Below are 21,814 nucleotides of genomic sequence, written 5' to 3'. Positions count from 1 at the left end.
TGGAAAATGTGCCTGCTTTGTCGTACAGCAATGAAGAATTTACCACAGAACTATATATAAAAGGAAGCTGCAGTTTGTCAAAGTGAATTGCTTTATTTTTGCATTCTATGAGAGACTAAAATACTGAATTGTTTTAAAAATTTAAGACATTCTTGTTACTTTTTATTGTACAGGTATCACAGCTTGTTTATATTATATAAAAAAATCTTGAGACAAGACATTTTCAGAGAGATAATTTCAAGTCCCACGAGACGAGACTTTGTACCAAGAGATGAATTGAAAACCTAACAGGTCCAAGTGGGGGTGGAAATAAAACACAAACAGTAGAAGAAGAAAAGACAGAGTAGAAGACAAAATAGAACATTGTAAAGAGGTTCAAAAACATTGGTGCAATACACATGCAGAGTAGGTTAGAAATTATGAAAGTACTAAAATTCGAAAGTCTCAAACAGAAGTTATTGCAAAACCTCCAACTACTGTCAGGCTTACTAACCAAGACTATTGGACTGGACCAGGGACTATAACTTTTCTCTGTAACATGCGTTTGATTTGAAGCTCTACCTCTGGTTTCTTTGCCTTGGGAAGACGATAGGGGTGCTCTCAAACAATAACCCTGGGCTCGGTCACAATGTTGTGTGCAATCAGAGAGGTCCTTCCTGGCTTCTCGCTCACTACCTCGAGGGAAGGACAGGATAGTTGCTTTGAGCTCCCGTCTCTGTCTGGAATTTAATTCAGTACCAAAGTTAAATATATGTTTCTGAGCAAAGAAAGGGTGTGGCTGAGCGGAGAAGGGATTGGGATCCCTTTCCTTTCACGACTTCTGCAAGTTTATATGATATACCCTCTGGCTTGGTCGACAATTGGGTTGTTTCACCAAATAATTGTCAAGTCCTTTCCTCTCCTTGATTTCATAGGGGGCCCTGCCCATAGGCTAGCAATTTAGAGTGGGAGGTAGGAACTAAAACCATGACCCAATCCCCCGTATGGAATTCTCAGAGAGTAGTACTACGGTCTTAATAGTTGGCCTGTACTGCTTGCGCCTCTTTCTTGTGATGTTTTAAAATGGGCAAAATTTTTCCAAATCAATTGCGTAATTGTGAGATATATTCTAATATATTACAATACAATACAGTTTATTTTTGTATAGCCCATGATCACACAGGAAGTGCCGCAATGGGCTTTAACAGCCCCCCAGCCTTGACTCTCTAAGAAGACAAGGAAAAACTCCCAAAAAAACCTAGTAGGGAAAAATGGAAAAAACCTTGGGAAAGGCAGTTCAAAGAGGGACCCTTTTCCAGGTAGGTTGGGCGTGCAGTGGGTGTCAAAAGAAGGGGGTCAGTACAATACAATACACAGAACAGAACAAATCCTCAATAAAAAATAAAAATATTTTAGAAGTACGGAGCAGAATTTAACAGTAGATGATATCACATAATAAGATTTGGATAATTTTAGACTTCTGGAGACCTCATGCATCAAGCTACGTCCCCTATTTGGCCATTCCACGGCTGAAACAGTGTTGAGCCAGCCAATCCGGTGAAAGGACCCCTCTTTCTCACGATTACTGCGATCCTCCATAAGGGTTGACTTTACCTTAGGCAGGCAAAACAACTTGGCAGGTGGGCCGTGGCACCAAGTGCCACATTTGAGTACCGAGAAGAGAAACAGAATAGGTGAGGGTTAGTATCCAATTCTAACTATCATGTTACTTATGTTTTAGTGCTAATGACTAACAACAGAGATGCAGTATGTACAGTTAATCAGCAGCTCTAGTCAGGATATGCTAAACTGAAGTAGTGAATCTTCAGCCGGGATTTAAAAGCTGAGACCGAAGGGGCATCTCTTATAGTAGCAGGAAGACCATTCCATAGTTTAGGGGCCCTGTAACTAAAAGCTCGACCTCCCATTGTTATTTTATTAATCCTTGGAACCATAAGCAGACCAGCATCTTGAGATCTTAATGTGCGCTCTGATTTGTAAGTCATGATAAGTTCAGACAAGTAAGCCGGACATAGGCCATTTAATGCTTTATATGTTAAAAGAAGGATTTTGAAATCTGCCCTAAACTTAACCGGGAGCCAGTGTAAGGATTTAAGAACTGGAGTTATGTGTTCGTATTTGCTTGTTCTTGTAATAATTCTTGCAGCCGCATTTTGTATTAACTGGTGGCTGTATAAAGAACAGTTTAAACATCCAGTGAACACCGCATTGCAGTAGTCAGTCCTACTAGAGATAAATGCATGAATTAATGTCTCAGAATCCTGTTTATTTAGAAATCGCCTTAATTTCCTAACATTTTTAAGATTGAAGAAGCATGTTTTGGACAACTTTGTAATATGCGCTTTAAATGACATGCTAGAGTCAGAGATAACTCCTAGATTGCGGGCTGATTCAGTAAAATTAATTGGGATTCCAACTGAGTTAAACGATGACAAAGTATTGTTATGATCAGCGTCATTCCCTCCAACAATTAACATCTCTGTTTTATCTGTATTTAAAGACAAGTAGTTCTCATTCATCCACTGCTTTAATTTGCTAACACACCTAATTAAAGACAACATCGGAGAAACTTCATTTGATTTAAATGAAAGATATAACTGGGTGTCATCTGCATATGAGTGAAAATTAACATTATGTTTTCCACAATTATACTTGACTTACTCAAAATGTCTATAAATTTTGAAGCAGAATTACAATCTAGATGTCGCACTGTCTTTGTTTTAATCTGGGAGTGTGTTGACAAGGGCAGGACTAAATCAAATGTAATTAAGTAGTGATCGGAAATAACTTCATTTTATTGGAGTGATATTTAAATTTTGAATTTCAACTTTGTAAGTTATAATTAAATCTAATGTGTGGTTATGATTATGAGTTGGACCTTTGACAATCTGACAAAATCCTGCTGAATTTAACAAATAAGTAAAACATTTGCTAAAAGTGTCAGTTTCCACATCAATGTGTACATTAAAATCCCCCATCAGTACTACGTGATCATAATTTATAGCCAAATCAGATAGAAGGTTGCTAAATTAAGTCATGAACAATGAATAAGGCCCTGATGGTCTGTAGACTAGCACTATAATTGTGTTGGAATCTGTTTTAATATTTAAAATGAATGCTTCAAAGGATGTAAAGTTGCCTACATTTTTAGAAGTGATTTGCATTTTGTTACAATGAATTATTCCAAGGTCTCCTCCTCGACCAAAATCTCTAGACTTATGAAGGAATGAGTAGCCATCTGGTGACGCCTCAGCTAGGGGTACAGTGTCACATTTACTAAGCCAGGTTTCAGTGAGAAGACACAGATCAGATTTTGTACTTAATATGATATCATTTACCAAAACAGCTTTAGTGCCAAGAGAGCGAATGTTCAATAAGCAGCATTTAAAACTGCATGGTTCTTTCTGAACTGCTGATATATTTTTTGTTTTAATTTGAAGTAAATTTCTATTACAGATGCCCCTGGTGGAGGGTCTGGTTTTATCCCATGGTCTAATTATACATCTTATTTTTTGGTTATCAATTAATTTAAGGTTTGTATCAAGACTAAATTTACTGGATGCCCCATGACAAGGATTATGGGTAACAGCTTCAGGATAGTAACAGGTGGGATAAACAACAGCCTGTGATTTAAGATCACATGACTGCGGCCTGGATGGTGCTCTTATCAGTCAACCAGGCAGTTTTGCTACCATATTTTGGGATAATACATAAGATCCCCTCCAGTTAGGATGAAGACCATCTCTTCTGAAAAATCCAGGCCTTTCCCAAAAATCATCCCAATTGTTCACAAACGCTATGCTTTTGTTTGCACACCAGGTTTCTAGCCAGCAGTGAAGGGAATGCAATCTGCTATAAATCACATCCCCTCTATGAAATCTTGGTAAGGGGCCAGATACAACTAAATTCCGATATTTTCTTTTGGCTTTGATGCATAGAGAGATGAAGTTCCTCTTTAATACCTCAGATTGCTGTGAATAAATATCATTAGTGCCGACATGCAGCAATAAGGTAGATACAGTAGATAAGGTAGATGTCGTCTGCGACATGGTCCAATGCGGCCTCTATGCCAGAAATCTTGGCCCCTGCAAGGCACTTAACATTAACTGCTGGTTTAACACAGTTTGGAATTCTAACATTCTGCACTATGGAATCGCCAATTATGAGCACTTTCTTATTCTCAGTTTCCACAGGCGTGCTGCAGAGTGTTGAGAATCTGTTCTGGGTCCGAATTGGTGACCTGGGTGCCGGGGGACTATATTTTGGATTCTTAGACCCCCGTCTTACTGTTACCCACACACCCTGTTGCAGAATTGGTGCTGCTGACTTCGGCCACGCACTGACTACAGTGGGACCAGGAGAGACTGAAGCCGAAACAGAAGTAGCCAAATTGTCTAAACAAACCGAGTCGATCCAATTTTCGGTTTGCCTAATTGCTATCAGATTACTAATGCAGTCCTCCAATTCGCGTATTTTCCTGACCAACTCTAAATTAACTAAACACTTTTGGCAGGTGAAGCTGTCTACACTGTCGGCCGGAAAACCTGAACTGTACATGCTGCAGGACACACAACATATAAACGTGCCCTCAACGGGCAGAGAGCAGATAGAACTTACGTTTAGTGTTGATGTCATCTTCTCTGTTTTCTGTAGTTACTTAAGTGCTTTCTGCTTCAGAGACCGTCGGCTTTAAGTGTCCACCACCCGCTGAGCGATCGACTTTAGTTTCTCACTGCCGGTTATTTCTACTGGTCAGCTGCCGGCTTTACTTCAGATGAACTTTTTTTTATTTTTTTTTTTTTTTTTTTCTTTATTTCGCCTTATGCAATTTCTTGTATTAGGAATTTGGTAGTTTTCGCATACCCCTTGGGGTCAGAGCGCAGGGTCAGCCACTGCCCCTGGAGCAATTACAGGTGAAGGGCCTTGCTCAAGGGCCCAGCAGAGTAGGATCTCTTTTGGCAGTGACGGGGATTCGAACCGGCAACCTTTGGGATACTAGCACAGATCCTTAGGCTACGTGCCTGTGGGAAACGCCGCTGCTCTGTTCTTCCGCTCGTTGCTCCGCTCGTGCTTCCGCTTGAGTGAGAGAGAGAGAGAGAAAATCAGTCAGAGAGAGAGAAATGTGAGGTATGATATTGGTAGAGCAGAAGGGGGAGGAGCTGATCCCAGTTCCTCCCATCCCCGCTGACCACCTTGCGAAGCATTTGCTTGAGAGTCTGATTAAATCTCTAGACTAGAGGATGATACATTGGAGGAGGAGCTTGGTCCCTCCTAGGAATTTGCTGCAATTGACACTCTGGGTAAGTGACACAAAAACAGAGAACCTCCTCATTAATTCCCGGCCAATAGAATCGGAGCTTAATATGCTGTAATGTTTTTTCAGCACCCAAATGGCCTCCTAGGAGGTGGTTGTCTGCCAATTCACAGACCTGCCGCCGGTAGGTTTGTGGTATTTACAGCAGCTTCTCCACCTCTCCCTTGTGTTCTGCAACCCATACAACAGATCATTCTTAGTTACAAAGTGAGGTCCTCGTGGCATGGGCTGATGAGCGCGTTGGCCATTGAGTATTACAACTGTATTTTTAGCAAATTTCAGGGAGTTATCATTCCAGTGCTCCCTTTTGAAAGAAGCCAGAGTTTCCTTAAATGGAAACTGCATCTTAGAGAGAGGGTCCGGTCTGACCTCAAGGGGCGGGGGATCCTCCCGGCTTGTCGAGGCACGGGTGGATGACATATCGGCCCAGGAATCTCCCCATCCACCTCTTGGACTTAAATATTTCTCTTCCGGCTGATTACATGGTGTGGAGATAGCTTGAATCGGGTCATTCCCATCCATAACCAGGCCTAAATTTTGATTGGGAGTAGTCAGTAATACATCGCATTTATAGTCAGACCAGTCCCGTCTTAGAATTACCGGAAAAGGCGGGGAATTTAAACATAGAGTATATAATGCATAATATTGTATAATATATAATATTAAACATACATTATATATAAAATATAAACATACATATATACATGCACACTATTCTCTGAACGCACACCAGAATGAGAAAAAAGATGAAAATTAAAAAAAGTAAACTTCTGACTTTACAGTCACTGTGAGGCATTATGTAGGCGTATTGCTATTGGTATAAATGAGCCACAGTAGCATTTCTTGACATATTTTTGCTGAATATTTTGTTTGTTGAAAGTACTAAGTGTTAGTGAGTGTCAGAGAGAGGATTGCAGCACTGTTCATAATGGCACTCAGTTTTGTTTTAATTCTTTCCTTTTCTGCTACCTCAAGGGGCTCCAAAGTATGTCCTATAATTGAGCCTACATTTTTAATTAGCTTGTTGATTTGGTGGGCCACTCTTGAAGTTATGTTACTAACCCAGCACACTACAGGGTAGAAAATTGTGCTGGCCATCACAGAGTTGTAGAAGATGTGAAAGATATTGCTACCCACATTAAAGGAATGCTGTCTCCTAATAAAAAAGAAACTACTTTGCTTTTTCTTATTTAGTTCCTCCGTTTTATTAGATTAGTCCAACCTCTCATTGATATGCAACCCAGGTACTTGTAGGAGTACACCACCTGTATATCCACTCCTTGAATAGTGATTGGAAATAAACGCTGTTTGGTGCGGCAAAAGTCAATAACCAATTCCTTGGTTTTGCTGATGTTAATTTGCAGACAATTCTTTATACACCGAGAAACAAGCTTCTCTACCTGATTTTTAGACTGTGTCTCATACTTGTATCAGGTGCTTCAGTGTTGCTCACATCCGAATCAGAGACAGGGTCCCTGAGTTAGACAAACGGTATTCTACTTGACAGATAGTCCATTATACGGGACATTTTAGGCGCATCCACCTTCATATCTCTTAAGCTTATGCCTTAACAGGGATGGCTGGATGGTACTGAAAGTACTGGAGAAATCAAAAAACATAATCCTCACGGTCCTGCCAGTTTTATCCACATGAGAAATTGTTTTGTCAAGCAGATAGGTAATTGCATCATCCACTTTAGTCTTTGTCTGCAGTAGGTCCAGGTTGTCTGCTAGAACATATAGTCTAGAACTGGCCTCTTAAAGCTTTTCTTGAAGATGTGCCTGCCTTTTTTGGAACAGTAACAGTGTAGGATGTTTTCCACAGCAGTGCCACATCTCAAATCCTTCCAGTATATTTAATCTGTTAAGGAAATTTTGGAGGAAATCAAAGATACAATTGTAATTCATTTTCTTTAAGCCAGGGTTATTTATAACATAATAAAATGTCAACTGATTAAATAATTTGACTGATTTTTACAATACCAAAGGTAGCAGCTACTGGAACACAGCACATTGATGCCACTGCATGTACATCTACAATCTAATTGAATATATCCTTCAAACTGCTTCTTGGCTGGTCCTTCCAAGGACTTTTGGCAGGTGGTGCCGCATAATCCTGACCAGCTGTCTCTGGGCCACACAATTCCCGCAGCTCCACAACACCATCTTTTTGGCTTCCTTGGCAGTACTGATATTTGAAAAGAACTGATCCTAATCCAGATTGTTGCTTAGTATTCATTATTATTACTTTCTATACTTTGTGATATAATCTAAAATATTGAGTCTTACGGTGGGGTAATGTGTGTGATTGCAATGTAACGGGTAGTGTGAGATATTTGCTTTGGCTGGTGAAATATGGGTGTAGTTAAAAAAAAAAAAAAAAAATGTTTGATGTTTTGTGGAACATTTTGTATTTTATCTCTTTATTTGAAATTGTGCATTAATTAAACTTCAAGCAAATTTGTACATTGTATTGTGTGTATTTTTATGTAATCAAATTAATTGATTATTTTCCTACTAGGATCCTGAAGCAAGTCCTTGTCCCCCAGCTGCTCGATTCTCTCATATATTACAAAAAGACGCATTCCTTGTCTTTAGATCACTTTGTAAGCTGTCAATGAAACCATTAGCTGATGGTCCACCAGATCCAAAGTAAGTTAAGTGTGACACATTTTTCTGATTTTACTTTTTGTTACAGCATCACTTTTAGCTAAAATATGAGAAGTTTATATGAGGCACTGTTGCTATTGTTTGAATTGGTGGTTGTGGTTCAGCAGCGATGTTGTCATTTTGCATAAAGCAGCAAATTTTATGTTTTGGCCAATTCAGATTTTCCTTTATACATCATTAAAAGACATTTTAAATATCATACAGAATTTAACACTAGAATTACCAGAGCCAAAAAAAAAACGTGTAAATCCGGCCCACCTTAAATCCCTTTGCACCTCTCCGTCAGCCTCTTTTGTCTTCTAATTGTGTAGATAATTTCTCCCAGGTCCTGCCTTGATTGATTATGTGGGAGTGAGCTGTCCAGAATTGTATAGGGAAATAATTTGATGTGTGTTTTGTGTCTACAGCAATCTATGTAAACAAATTGTTAAAACAGAAACGTTTTTCATGTTTTAGTAATAAATAACAAAATGTAGACATGAGCTGTATGATGTGTGAAGGCTGATGGCCAAATATCAAATAAACACTTTCACAAAAGGTACAAATACACTACGACAGCTTCCATGGTGTAGTGGTAAGATCCGCTGACTTATAGTCCAGAGGTTGTGAATTCGAAACCGGTTTCCTGACAAATTTACCGTTTTGAGTAATAAGCTGCTCGTATTGTTAATATTATACAATGAAAACATACATTTGATTTGTGTCTGTAACACCCAGTGTAAATTTGTAGAACTTGTAAAAGTTAACGTTTTTTTTTTTTTCACTTTTATTCTCTCAGTCACGATCACGATAGAACACCCAGCCCGCCACCCCACGGCACCCGAACTGACGCGGTTACTTTTTATCTGAAACTGGGAATAACTGTAGATGTCAGTGATGTTTTGAGACAATGAAACTGGAAATTCTCTGATCTGGAGGGATAAAAGCTGACACACAAACGCTGGTGAATCTGCCTTCTTTGTATCTCACTGTCATTTGAATTTTTTTTTATTCAGTTTTATTGAGTGTTCCTGCTCACGCTGAATTAGTATGCACCTAATGGTCCATGATGTCAAAGCCGCACTGACAAAAAAACAGAGACATATGTATATATGATATTTGGAATAACTCAATTTATGACCTGTATAGTACATTTTGGAAAATATTGTGGCACTGATGCAACATTATTCATATTATTCATATTCATTCTAATGCCTTCTTGCGGTTGTAATCGGTGACCGCATTTTTTTTTTTTTTCCCGATCTTGCTAGTGTCCACTTTTTGTTGCACAGTACTGTTTTTTTTGTACTCCAGGACATGCAGAGGAAAGAATAGTATAGAGCGGTCAGTTCTGCGCTATATGCAATCATCAGATTCAAATGTTAACAGTTCCCACACACCCAAGGACCATCCTTTCTACGTTTATGACATGTGTACCTGTTGCAATGTACACGCTTCTCTCTGTGCTGTGGTTGCTATTACACTGGAGGGGCTGGGGAAGTGGCGGTCTTGGAACAGAAGCTTGTTGATGTTGCATCCTCTTTTGCTTTATCCATTGCCTTTTCTTATAAGAAGTGATGACGAACCTCCACTGCAAGGTGAGCCATGAACACTCTTGTTTTCACAGTGCCCCCGTGCATGCCTTGTACAGTACATGTGCGTTGATTGCAACCAAGTCAAAGCTTGTTATATCACAAGCAACCGGCCACCTGCGTGCTCCTGCCGCACTGAATAAATTCACGCCTTCTGGTGCACGATGTCAACCCAGCACCGGAAAAAAAGAAAGTGACAAATATGTGTGACATTTTGAAGAAATCATTTAATGACCTGAATAGAACCAATCAGAAAATATTGTCGCACTAATGCAATATTATTTGAAAATGAACAGCGTTTGTGTGTCAGCTTTTATCCATCCATATCAGAGAATTTCCAGTTCCATTGTCTCAAAACATCACTCACATCTACAGTTATTCCCAGTTTCAGATAAAAAGTAACCACGTCAGATTTGGGTCGGGGGTGGTTGTTGTATCGTGATCGTGACTGTGACTGAGAGAATAAAAGTGAAAAAAAAACCGCTTACTTATACAAGTACTATAAATTTATACCGGCTGTTACAGACACAAATCAAATGTATGTTCATATTGTATAATATTAACTCTTTCAGGGCAGATGTCGACTTGTCGACAGGAGGGGTTGAAGGCGAATGTCGACAAAAGTCGGCATCCACGGATAGAGGGCAACAATCAGCTGTTAATGGCGACAAATCTCACTGTCACGTCACAGGCATTCCCTCTGTGCTTGGAGGAATGCTAGACTCGTTAACTCGGCAACTAAACCTTGCGTGTGCGTGAGTTGCGAAATGTAAACAATGGCAAGATGGCATCGACATGTGAAAGGGAGCGAAGGAAGTGCAGAAAAGAAATCACTCGGCAGACGATGTTTTGCGCATTATTGCGGAGTCGGACTCTTGATTTTTCAGAATCGGATTTTATTGGCAGTGATCAGGAGATCGAGCAAGAGAGTGAGAAGCCGGCATCAGCTGATCAGACACCAGCCGATGCCGCGCCAGCGGATCTGCTGCCAGTTGAGTGCCTTCGCGCAGCCGATGCATCTACGGCAAGGTTCACATGAGATAAATAAACAGACATTGATCCGTTGAGAGCCGATCTGGCTACCGGAGTTTACAAGATGGCATGGCTTGCTGTTGGACACGACAGATCACCAGCTGCTGTACTTCAGGCTGCTGTCTCCTGATGCTGCTTTTCAGCTACTGTCAGACGAGACAAACAGGTAGGCAGAGAATTTTTTTGAATCGCGGGCTGCGTTTGCATCGCATTCTCGTTTTTCAAAGTGGAAACCCACAACAAAAGACGAGATGAAGCGCGCTGTGGCATTACAAATAGAGATGGGACAGAACTAGTGATATAACTTCAGGGAGCATTGGTCCAAACGTGTTTTGTCCCCTGGTGGCTTTGGACAGGTTATGCAGCGTGGTGATAGGTACGTGCTGCTGCAAAGTTTTATTCACATCTGTAATAAACAGAAGCAAATCTCATGGGGTGAGCCAGGCTATAATGCCATACATAAAGTTCATAAAGTTTCAGAAGATGAAAAGAGGTGACAATACGGTTTTCATGCAGGCAGAAAACTTGGTGACAGTGGCATGGCACGATGGCAAATGGGTGACTTGTCTCTCTACAGTACACACTAACAATATATGTGAGAAAGTGCAGCAACAGACAATTGAAAAATAGGCACCAAAGCAACACATATTGTAAGGAGTGCAATGTGGCAATGACTGAAATTGGCTGTTTTGAGCGAGATCAGACTTTGCAGGACTTTGCTATGTAAAATGTATGTGATATGTATGTGAAATCATATAGTATGCAGGCTCATACAACATGCAAGACAGTAACATTTGTCAAAAGTAAATATTTTTTGTTGATTTGATATGTTAAGCAATTGCTTTGTGTTCTTTTTTAAAAAATGTTAGTTTTTGGAAAAATATTCAGCCCTGGGAGAAAAGAAACAAAAAAAAAAAATTAGCCCTAAAAGAGTTAACAATAACAGAAGCTCACTACTCAAAACGGTAAATTTGCCGGGGAGCTGGTTTCGAAATCACGACCTCTGCATTATAAGTCGGCAGTTCTAACCACAGCACCACGGAAGCTGTTATAGTGTTCTTACACCTTTTGTGAAAGTGTTTATTTGATATTCGGCCATCAGCCTTCACACATTATACAGTTCATGTCTACATTTTGTTATTTATTACTAAAACACGAAAACCTTTTCTGTTTTAACGATGTGTTTACACAGATTGTTGTAGACACAAAACACACATCAAATTATTTCCCCTTACAATTCTGGGTAGCTCACTCCCAGATAATCAATCAGGGCAGGAAGTGGGAGAACTTCTTGCCTGTTCTAAGGCGGTGGGGGGATGGTATAGCAGGCTGCTTGCTGCTTAGGCTTATCGGCACATTTAAAAGACAAAAGACGTTGATGGAGTGGTGCGAAGGGATTTAAGGTGGGCCGGAATTACGAGTTTTTTCATTGGCTCTGGTAATTCTAGAGTTAAACAGTTATCAATCCATATTACTAAACGAGAATGGTAAACCGGATGGACGCAGGGACATGGGCCATGGACACAAAAGACGTAGTGCGCAGGCGCCACACAAAGCCCCCCTCCAAGCATCGGAAACTGAGAAATGATGCGCCGCGCCCATAGCAACAGACCCATGCAACAAAGGCCACACGAAGCCCATACCACACGAAACAGGACACACACAAAAAAGAGGATTCAGACCCACGACACACAAAGCACCCCTCCACTAACAGAAATAAGAAATGAGGCAACGCGCCCTTAGCACACCAAAAACAAAGGAGTCAGACGCAAGCGCCACATAGCACACAAAACGGTACGCACACAAAAAAGAGGATTCAGACCCACGACACACAAAGCCCCCCTCCACTAACAGAAATAAAAAATGAGGCAACGCGCCCCTAGCACACAAAAAAAAGGAGTCAGATGCGTGCGCCACACAAAGCCCATTGCACATGAAACGGGACGTACACAAAAAGGAGGAATCAGAATATGGATAATGAGGCAACGCGCCCCTAGCACACAAACAATACACGTCGGCGCCTACAACGCGCTTCTGAAACCGCGGAAGAAAAAATGTCTCGGCTCCAAAAACACATGTCACTCCTTATTCAAAATACCGGTCCCAATCACAGAAACATCGGTATCCACTATGAAAATGAACAGTAACAATGCACGTGACATCCGTCTTGCAAAACTATTAGTTACAGATGAATGTACAATGGCATCCAGTCACTTACTCAACACCATTGATAAACTTCTACAAACGTTGATGAATAATAATATTCCCTTTGGAGGAAAGGTACTTTTATTAGGAGGAGATTTTAGACAGTGCTTACCTATTACTCCACATGCAATGCGCTCAGCTATTGTTCAGTCCACCTTAAAATACGCGTACAATTGGCATTGCATTCATTAATAATAATATTCCCTTTGGAGGAAAGGTACTTTTATTAGGAGGACATTTTAGACAGTGCTTAGCTATTGCTCCACATGCCATGCGCTCAGCTATTGTTCAGTCCACCTTAAAATACGCAGACAATTGGCATTGCATTGATGAATAATAATATTCCCTTTGGAGGAAAGGTTCTTTTATTAGGAAGAGATTTTAGACAGTGCTTAGCTATTGCTCCACATGCCATGCGCTCAGCAATTGTTCAGTCCACCTTAAAATACGCGGACGACGTCATACATAAACAACAAGAGACTGAACTACAATACATATACAGGCGCGACACCTGATTGGTAATAATACGAAGAAACGAACAGTCCGCATGTTAACAGTGAGTGCGATCCTCCTTATTACTTTTCCATATTACTAACAGGGCCGGATTTTCCTATAGGCTAACTAGGCTTCAGCCTAGGGCCTCAAGATCAAGAGGGGCCTACATTCAAATTGTTAGCAAAATTTTATTATCTCTCATGTAATTTACAAACTTAAAAATGGAAGGTAAAAGGGCCTCATAAGTGGAATAGCCTAGGGCCTCTTTTCATATAAATCCGGCCCTGATTACTAACGATAAAGAACAAACAAGTCATCAATTCACGATCACGGGTACAGAACGAGACGGCTCGAGTAACGGGACCACAAACACGAACCCGCATCAAAAAAAAAAATAAACGTCTGCGCCTACAACGCGCTTCTAAAACCGGGGAAGAAAAAATGTTACGCAGACAATTGGCATTGCTTTCAAAATATAGAGTTGGTACAAAACATGCGATGTCCAGATCCAGAATATAACAATTGGTTATTACAACTGGGAGATGGGACACTCACCAATACAGATGGACTTCACCCAGATATTATTACAATTCCTCAAGCCTTTATCTGCGACGACTTAGTTATGGAGATATTTCGAAAAGCAATCTCATTAGACCAAATACCCCTTTTAACACAACGAACTGTATTAAGTCCAAAAAATATTAATGTTGATCACATAAATAACCAAGTCATTGCATTACTTCCTGTAGAGGCACGGCTTTTTCTAAGCTCTGACAAAGTTGACTCTGATGACAACAATGACCATCTTAATTTCCCCTTACAATATTTGAACACTATTAACCCAGCCGGATTACCACAACACAATCTTAACCTTACAATCAGAACAATAATCATGCTATTAAGAAACCTTAACACTAAACAAGGTTTATGCAATAATACACGTTTAGTCGTCAACACCATGACACACAATGTTATTGAAGCAAAACTTCTTACAGTATCACATCCTAACAATACTGTTCTGATTCCTACAATTGACCTTACAAGTTCTGACCTAGAATTACCTTTTACACTTAAACGGCAACAGTTCCCCATTAAACCTGCATTTGCCATGACTATCAACAAATCACAAGGCCAAACCATGAACAAGGTTGGCATCTACCTCTCTGACCCCGTTTTTGGACATGGACAACTTTATGTGTCCTTCTCACGAGTTCGACGTTCATCTGATGTTAAAGTTTAGGTTATAAATGATCCATGCCAAGGGAAACTCATTCAAGAACAAGACACCATCTTTACTACTAATGTTGTGTACAAAGAAACCGTTTTTGGACATGGACAACTTTATGTGTCCTTCTCACGAGTTCGACGTTCATCTGACGTTAAAGTTTAGGTTATAAATGATCCATGCCAACGGAAACTCATTCAAGAACAAGACACCATCTTTACTACTACTGTTGTGTACAAAGAAATTTTCCGATAAATCTTTACACTGTGCCTTGCAATTTATTCTTTGCTTCCTATGTGCGTCATCTACACCTTCACACTATGCTATATCTCATACATACATCATGCTATTTATAATTACCCAACACCAGGGGTTGGCGAGCGAAGCGAGCAGGGGGCGGAGCCCCCTAGTATTAAGAGAAAAAGTTTCAAAACTAAGGAAAATCCAAAAGAGAGTAATTTAATGCATTTTTGTGTACAGTGATCCCTCGCTATATCGCGCTTCGCCTTTCGCGGCTTCACTCCATCGCGGATTTTATATGTAAGCATATTTAAATATATATCGCGGATTTTTCGCTGCTTCGCGGGTTTCTGCGGACAATGGGTCTTTTAATTTCTGGTACATGCTTCCTCAGTTGGTTTGCCCAGTTGATTTCATACAAGGGACGCTATTGGCAGATGGCTGAGAAGCTACCCAACTTACTCTCTCTCTCTCTCTCTCTCTCTCTCTTGCGCTGACGTAGGGGGGTGTGAGCAGGGGGGCTGTGTGCAGCTGCTTCCTGAAGTGACATGCTGCACGGAGCTTCGCATACTTAAAAGCTCAAAGGGCACGTATTGATTTTTTATCTCTCTCTCTCTCTATCTCTCTCTCTCTCTCTGCTCCTGACAGAGGGGGTGTGAGCTGCCGCCTTCAACAGCTTTGTACCGGCGGTGCTTCGCATACTTAAAAGCCAAAAAGCTCTATTGATTTTTTTTTTGACTGCTTGCTTTGCACTCCTTTGAAAAGGAAGATATGTTTGCATTCTTTTAATTGTGAGACAGAACTGTCATCTCTGTCTTGTCATGGAGCACAGTTTAAACTTTTGAAAAAGAGACAAATGTTTGTTTGCAGTGTTTGAATAACGTTCCTGTCTCTCTACAACCTCCTGTGTTTCTGTGCAAATCTGTGACCCAAGCATGACATTCTAAAAATAACCATATAAACATATGGTTTCTACTTCGCGGATTTTCCTATTTCGCGGGTGGCTCTGGAACGCAACCCCCGCGATGGAGGAGGGATTACTGTACTGGTAAAATATTTATATACTGGAAAAATGCTAACTATTGTAGTTCTTCTGTGCCTGGATAAACTATAATGCAGAATCTCTCCAGATCATCCAGGGTCCTAGGTCTTCTTTTGTGCACTATCCTTTTTAAGGCACCCACAGTTTTTTTTTTTGTTCTGGGGATTGAGATAGTCATGGCAGAAGCTAGTTTGTGTGTTCTTTTAACCATTTTTGTGTTGATTTAGACATATGTTTTAGATCTTTGTCGTGCTGGAAAATCCAATGAAGATCCAGTTTTAGTTACTTGGCAGAAGCAACCATATTTTAAATTTAAAATTCCTAGGTATGTCATTGAGTCCATGATGCCATGTACACTAACAAGGTTCCCTGGGCATTTAGAAGAAAAAAGGCCCACAACGACACTTAGTGTCCAACCTGCTTGACAATGGGAATCCAGTTCTTTTAATTATAGCTATCCTTTTTTTAATGTCAAACCCACCTTGAGTGTTTGTTGCCAAAAGCTCAATTTTCATTTCGTCTGACCTTATAACGCAGTTCCAATCAAAGTTTAAGTAATTTTTTAGCAAACTCCAGACACTGATGTTTGAAGTTAAAATGACAGGAAAATATTTTTTTTCTGGCCTGCCTTTCAAATAATCTGTTGGTATAGAGGTGGCATCTGATGGTAGTTTTGGAGACTTGGTGACCCCAAGTAAAATCTTACTGAAGTATATATCCTTTCATATTTGAAGTTCATCAGAGTGCCTAATAACACTTAAGTGGTCAGCCATGACAACCTGCTTCACTGAGGTACCAGTATGAGTTGACATACAACCTAGATTCTCGTTGTCCTCAATTATAATGGGAAAGAATGGAGACCATAGTTATGATGTGAAACAAAATGGTGTTGAGCTCCACAAATCAAGAAATTATAAGGGCAGTAATTAATAATGTAAAGGCAACTGGAGGTGTTAAGAATTAACCTGGAAGAGGACATATGTTTATATTGATCCCACACACACTGAAGAGGATGGTTTAAGTGGCCAAAGAATCTCCAAAGATCATAGCTTAAGAATTGCAGATGTTATTTGGGTGTTGGGGTAAGTAAGTTTCCAAAACTATGATCAAATACCACATAAGTATCTACAAGTTATCAAGCACCTATAGTTTGCAAAACACTACAGGGACTTTTTAGGAGCAAACACCAGAGGTGGCTTTACTGTAGAGGGAATGATAAGCATTAAGGGAAGTACCTCATCCCCGCTGTAAAGTAACGGTGGTGGATCTTTGTTATGGGACTGGCTTTCTGCTAAAGGCCCCAGACAACTTATATAAAAGCATTGTATACGGGCTTCAAATGTTAACAGAAAATAAGCGTAAAGGCCTGTGCCAAAAAGCTTAAATTGGGCTGTTGTTGGATCATCTTTCTGGTCAATGATGTAAAGAACACCTCTGTAGGACAGATTGGCATTACCTATTTTCCTATGCTTTTGCACATAAACCTTTGCTAAAAGCAAACTGACAGACATTCTTAACTCCAGCTCAAGTGTCAATTTTCATCCTCTTTGGAATGTAACCTCTGGACCTTATCTAATAAAACAATCACAAAGTGGCACCCCAAAGATATCTCCTTGATGCACCAGCTAAAGACTTCTAGAGTAAGCAGCAAGCATAACTCAGCATTTGGCAACCTTAATGTACAAAACTTTGAAGCAGTTGTCAACCAAATGGTTGGTCTTGTGTGCACGCTAGAAATCAATGGCACTATTCCTTCCTTAAAAAACCATTACAAACACCAGCTCTATGCCGTCTCTGCAAGCTAAATGCTTTCAGTCTGGTTGTGACTTGTGCTCCATATCAAGGATCCTGTTGCCTAGGGTTTGGCTGTAACATGGGCTGAAGTGAACCCTTTTACTCCAAAAGGTAACCTTGTTCTGGACTGGAAAAGTGGAAGACTAGTCTGTATTAGAAGAAGAGAAGATTGCCCCAAGTTAAAATCTTCCTAATGTAAAACAGGTTGCACAAGCAAGAGAGTGGACACATGTAAAAGCTATGTGTTTGTCTTGCTAAACATGGGAACTGACTGATTACCAACTACCCAGCAGACGTAAACTTTTATGCCAGCAGAGGAGGACACTGAATGTAAAACCTTGAAGAGAAAACTTTGAACAGAAGGTGTGACCAAAGCGAAGGAGAAGAGCTCCTTAACAAAAAATAATAACCTTTTTGAAGGATGTTTTAATAGTTCTCTTTCGAAATCCATTAGGAATGTTGAGAGCAGTATCTCACATATACACCCACCCAGAGAATAAACTGTAAATATATGCATGTGTGTGTATGTATATATATATAATATATATAATATATATATATATATAATATATATATAATATATATATATATATAATATATATAATGTTGCATAGTTTACTGTCAAATAATGCAAAGAGTACGCAACACGTGTTTCGCCCTCATTTGGGCTCATCAGGTGTACACACTCCACTGCTGCCTTCTCAGGAAATTGAACCTCGGACGTCAGCGTCAGAGACGAAGCCCCTTTACGCTGTGCCGTGGCGTGGTTCGTTTATTTGACATGATCTGCTTCTTGCAACTGAAAGAGGGCACTGTGGCGGATGTTTGCCGAATGCCAGACCAACCACAAGCGTTACCTGGTAGGTAACCACCCACACAATTCAGGTCATCGAGACTCAGACTACGAATGCAATGAAAATATATATTATTGTGGCGGACAGCCGGGACCCATGCCTGGCAGGGACGCCCCTGCTGCATCTATACGGGGGAGCAACCATGAGCAGCTCAATACTTCCCCCGGGACGCTTGGTGGCAGCCTCCCTGGCAGACGGTGGTTCCCCAACTTGTCGTATGGCTTCATGGGAGATGGAGTTCTCCACAGCCTGGTTAGGGGCTCGGATGGCCGATAGGGGGAGCTGCATGGAGTCAGCAGCCCGGCTGCTATAAAAGGGCCAGCCACCACCACTCAGGGCCCAGAGTTGAGAGGAGGAGGAGGACTAAGCTTGAGGAGGAGTGGTGGGAGAGGAGAAAGGATTGTTGTGTTGTGTAATAGTGCTTTGGGACTGTGTATTGCCTGTGGGTCACGGGGAAGACGTGCGCCCACGGGTGAAGAAAAATAAAAGTGTGTTTCATACGTGCCTCTGTGTCCATCTGTGTCAGGTCAGGTGCCTATATAGCGCCTCTGTTACAATATACAGTGATCCCTTTCTATATCACGCCTCGACTTTCGCGGCTTCACTCTATCACGTTTTTTTTTCTCGTACACGATATGTCACTATGCATGCGCTTTCTGAGAACTTTTATCTAAGCCCCACGATGGCTCCTAAACATGCTGCTTTTTCTAAGCCTTCTGACAATGAAACTAAGCGCCGTAGGAAGATGCTTACCATCCAGGAGGAGGTGAAACTCTTGGATATGATCAAAGATGGCAAGAAAATCATGGAGGTTGCCTGCCATTACGACTTGAATAAGTCTACGGTTCGCTCCATCCGTAAAGATGAAAAGAACATCCGTGAAACGGCTACTGTCTCTTTCAACAAGGAAGCAAAGCGCATCGTGACAAGTCGTAATAAGTTCATAGTGAAAATGGAGTCTGTCCTAGCCATTTGGATCAGCGACAGCCGCAAGAAAAACATTCCGTTGGATTCGCTAGTCATCTGGGAGAAGGCGAGGCAGCTCTATCAGCGCTTTATGGCGGACGAACCTCAACCAGGACCCTCTTCTGCAATGTTCATGGATTTCACGGCGAGCAAAGGTTGGTTCATTATTTCATGTCTAGAGGGCTCTAATAATGTTAAAAAAACGTATTAGAGGGTCGTAAAAAGGTTTTCTATACTCTAACTGCGAAAATATTTGATTTATAAATAAAGAATCCTACTTTGCGGAAATTCATTTATCGCGGTAGAGTCTGGAACGGATTAACTGCGATAAACGAGGGTTCACTGTATATACATACAGGTAAAATTCCGTTACAACAAACTTCCAGGGACCTAAAAAATATTTTGTTGTAATGAGATTCTGTATTTGTAGCTATAGTGCTTTCTTTAACTTGCGTCTAGGTGTCTGCAATCATTTCAATAGCTTCTTTCGCATTAATTTTAATCTCCTCCTGTCTACAAGTTATGCTGACGAGAATTTTTCTCAGCGTTTCCTTGAGATAATACACTTTCAGGGTGCGAATGATGCCCAAATCCAGTGGCTGAAGCACTGCCATGCAATTGGGGGGGAGAAATTCAATGCAAACATTATCTAAATGCGGAAGCATGTTGTGGGCAGCACAGTTATCAATCAGAAGCCGAATCACCCTTTTCTTCTTCTTCATATTGTGAGGTTTCTGAACTCTTTTGGGATCCCCACACCCAACAGGAACATCACACTGAAGTGTGTCCCGAGGCGCGATTGCCGTGTCTGTGGAAGTTTGTTTGTCACTTGCCGGGGCAGGGCAACAGTAGGCTCAGCGGTGCAGTGAGGCGCCACAGAAGCGAATCCTTAAAGATTGTGGTCGCGCTATAAATCCCTGTCTTACACCCCAAAACATGAGGCTGCGTCTCAGTACTTTAGCAAAACCAGCTTTATTCAGCTTGAAACAGGAACAGCACAGTTATTTATTGTAGCGGGATCTGCCACTCTTTTTTTATAAACCGCCACAGCAGTCAGGTAGGGTTGTGGCCATGTAATCCTGTTACTTTATTTACATTGTTCCTTGCATCACCCATCGAGATCTTTTCTGTTTGCTTTGGAGGAGAGACACAGCAGAGCTGTGAGCCTGCTGTTGCCCCCGACAGATAAACAATCTTCCACAGACGTGGTGATTGCACTTTGGGACGCTCTTCGGCGTGTTGTCCAGTTCGGGGAGGTCCCAAGAGAGTTTAGAAACCTCACATTTTCTTGAATGAGTGCCGCGTTAATAGGAATGTTTCTTGAACGAGCATCACTGAACCACATAAATACGGCTTTTTCGATGTCTTCAAATGCAGCAGTTCACATACATTTGCAACCCGAGATTTTTCTTTGTTTTTTACTCAGTCTTTCAAGAAAGTTGGCAGTGTCGACGGCGAAATTTTGAATTCACTGGCAACGATTTTTATCTTTTTGCTGCAATCGAGACCTGCAAAAATGTGAAGTTTTTTTTTCTTTCTAATATGAACTGTTATCATTTTTTCATGTCTGCCGTTTCAATAGGAGGGTGCCAATGAGTTAAATTCCAATGAATGTTTTTCAAATCTTGATGAGCGATGAGCAAAAGGTATAACTGAAAACCACCGAAAGCAAAAGCAGCAAAAAAAAAAAAACAGTACGAGCAAAGTTCAAAGAAAGAAATTTTTTTTACAATATTTCTGTTTGGGGTTCGTTCTGCACAACTGAGCTGCGACCACAGAACTAACTGCTCTGTGGATGATTCTTTCAGGCATTTCAATGTCTTTTGGGCACTTCGTTGTAATGAAAGTATCTGCTGAATGTACTGTACTTCGTTGTAACAAGATTTCTATAGACTCGTGTCATATGGGGAAATTGTCGGGACCATAAAAATACTTCGTTGTAATGAAAATTTCGTTGTAAAGATGTTCGTTGTAATGGAATTTTACCTGTGTGTGTATATATATATATATATTTGTGTGTGCGTGTATGCCTGTAGAAAGGACAAAACAACACAAAACATAATTTGCAATGGTTGGAGTTTCTCTCTTATATTGTTGCCTATATCAATAAATTGTATTATGTGGTTTATTGCACGAAGCATCATCACATCCTAACTGCAACAGAGAAAATGAATGTTATTTAATGTATACTTTAACTGATTTATATTCATAAATTGTACAGATCTGTTCACAGTTCTGGTGTCCTGGCTGGAAGATGAATCTGAGGTTCCTCACACACAACACTTCAAAATCAATGAAAAATGTTTCAGTGACCTCAAATTTAATGTTTTGCATTGGCCATCCAAGTCCCTGATGTTGACACCATTGAAAACCTGTGGGATGAGCTGAAGAGCATAGTCTGCCAGCA

The 21,814-nt window shown here is 40.6% G+C and overlaps 1 protein-coding gene across 1 annotated transcript in view; it reads left to right on the top strand.

Annotated features, from left to right (window-relative positions):
* LOC114658435 (brefeldin A-inhibited guanine nucleotide-exchange protein 2-like) overlaps positions 1–21,814 on the top strand; it is a 923,594-nt gene that overhangs the window by 188,459 nt on the left and 713,321 nt on the right. Inside the window, exon 8 of the mRNA XM_051932465.1 lies at positions 7,835–7,965. Coding sequence (XP_051788425.1) covers positions 7,835–7,965 — 131 coding nt within the window. The remainder of the gene's footprint in view (positions 1–7,834; positions 7,966–21,814) is intronic.

Source organism: Erpetoichthys calabaricus, chromosome 10 (genome assembly GCF_900747795.2).
Source record: "Erpetoichthys calabaricus chromosome 10, fErpCal1.3, whole genome shotgun sequence".
NCBI lineage: Eukaryota > Metazoa > Chordata > Cladistia > Polypteriformes > Polypteridae > Erpetoichthys > Erpetoichthys calabaricus.
This window is presented reverse-complemented; position numbering and strand designations above follow the sequence as displayed.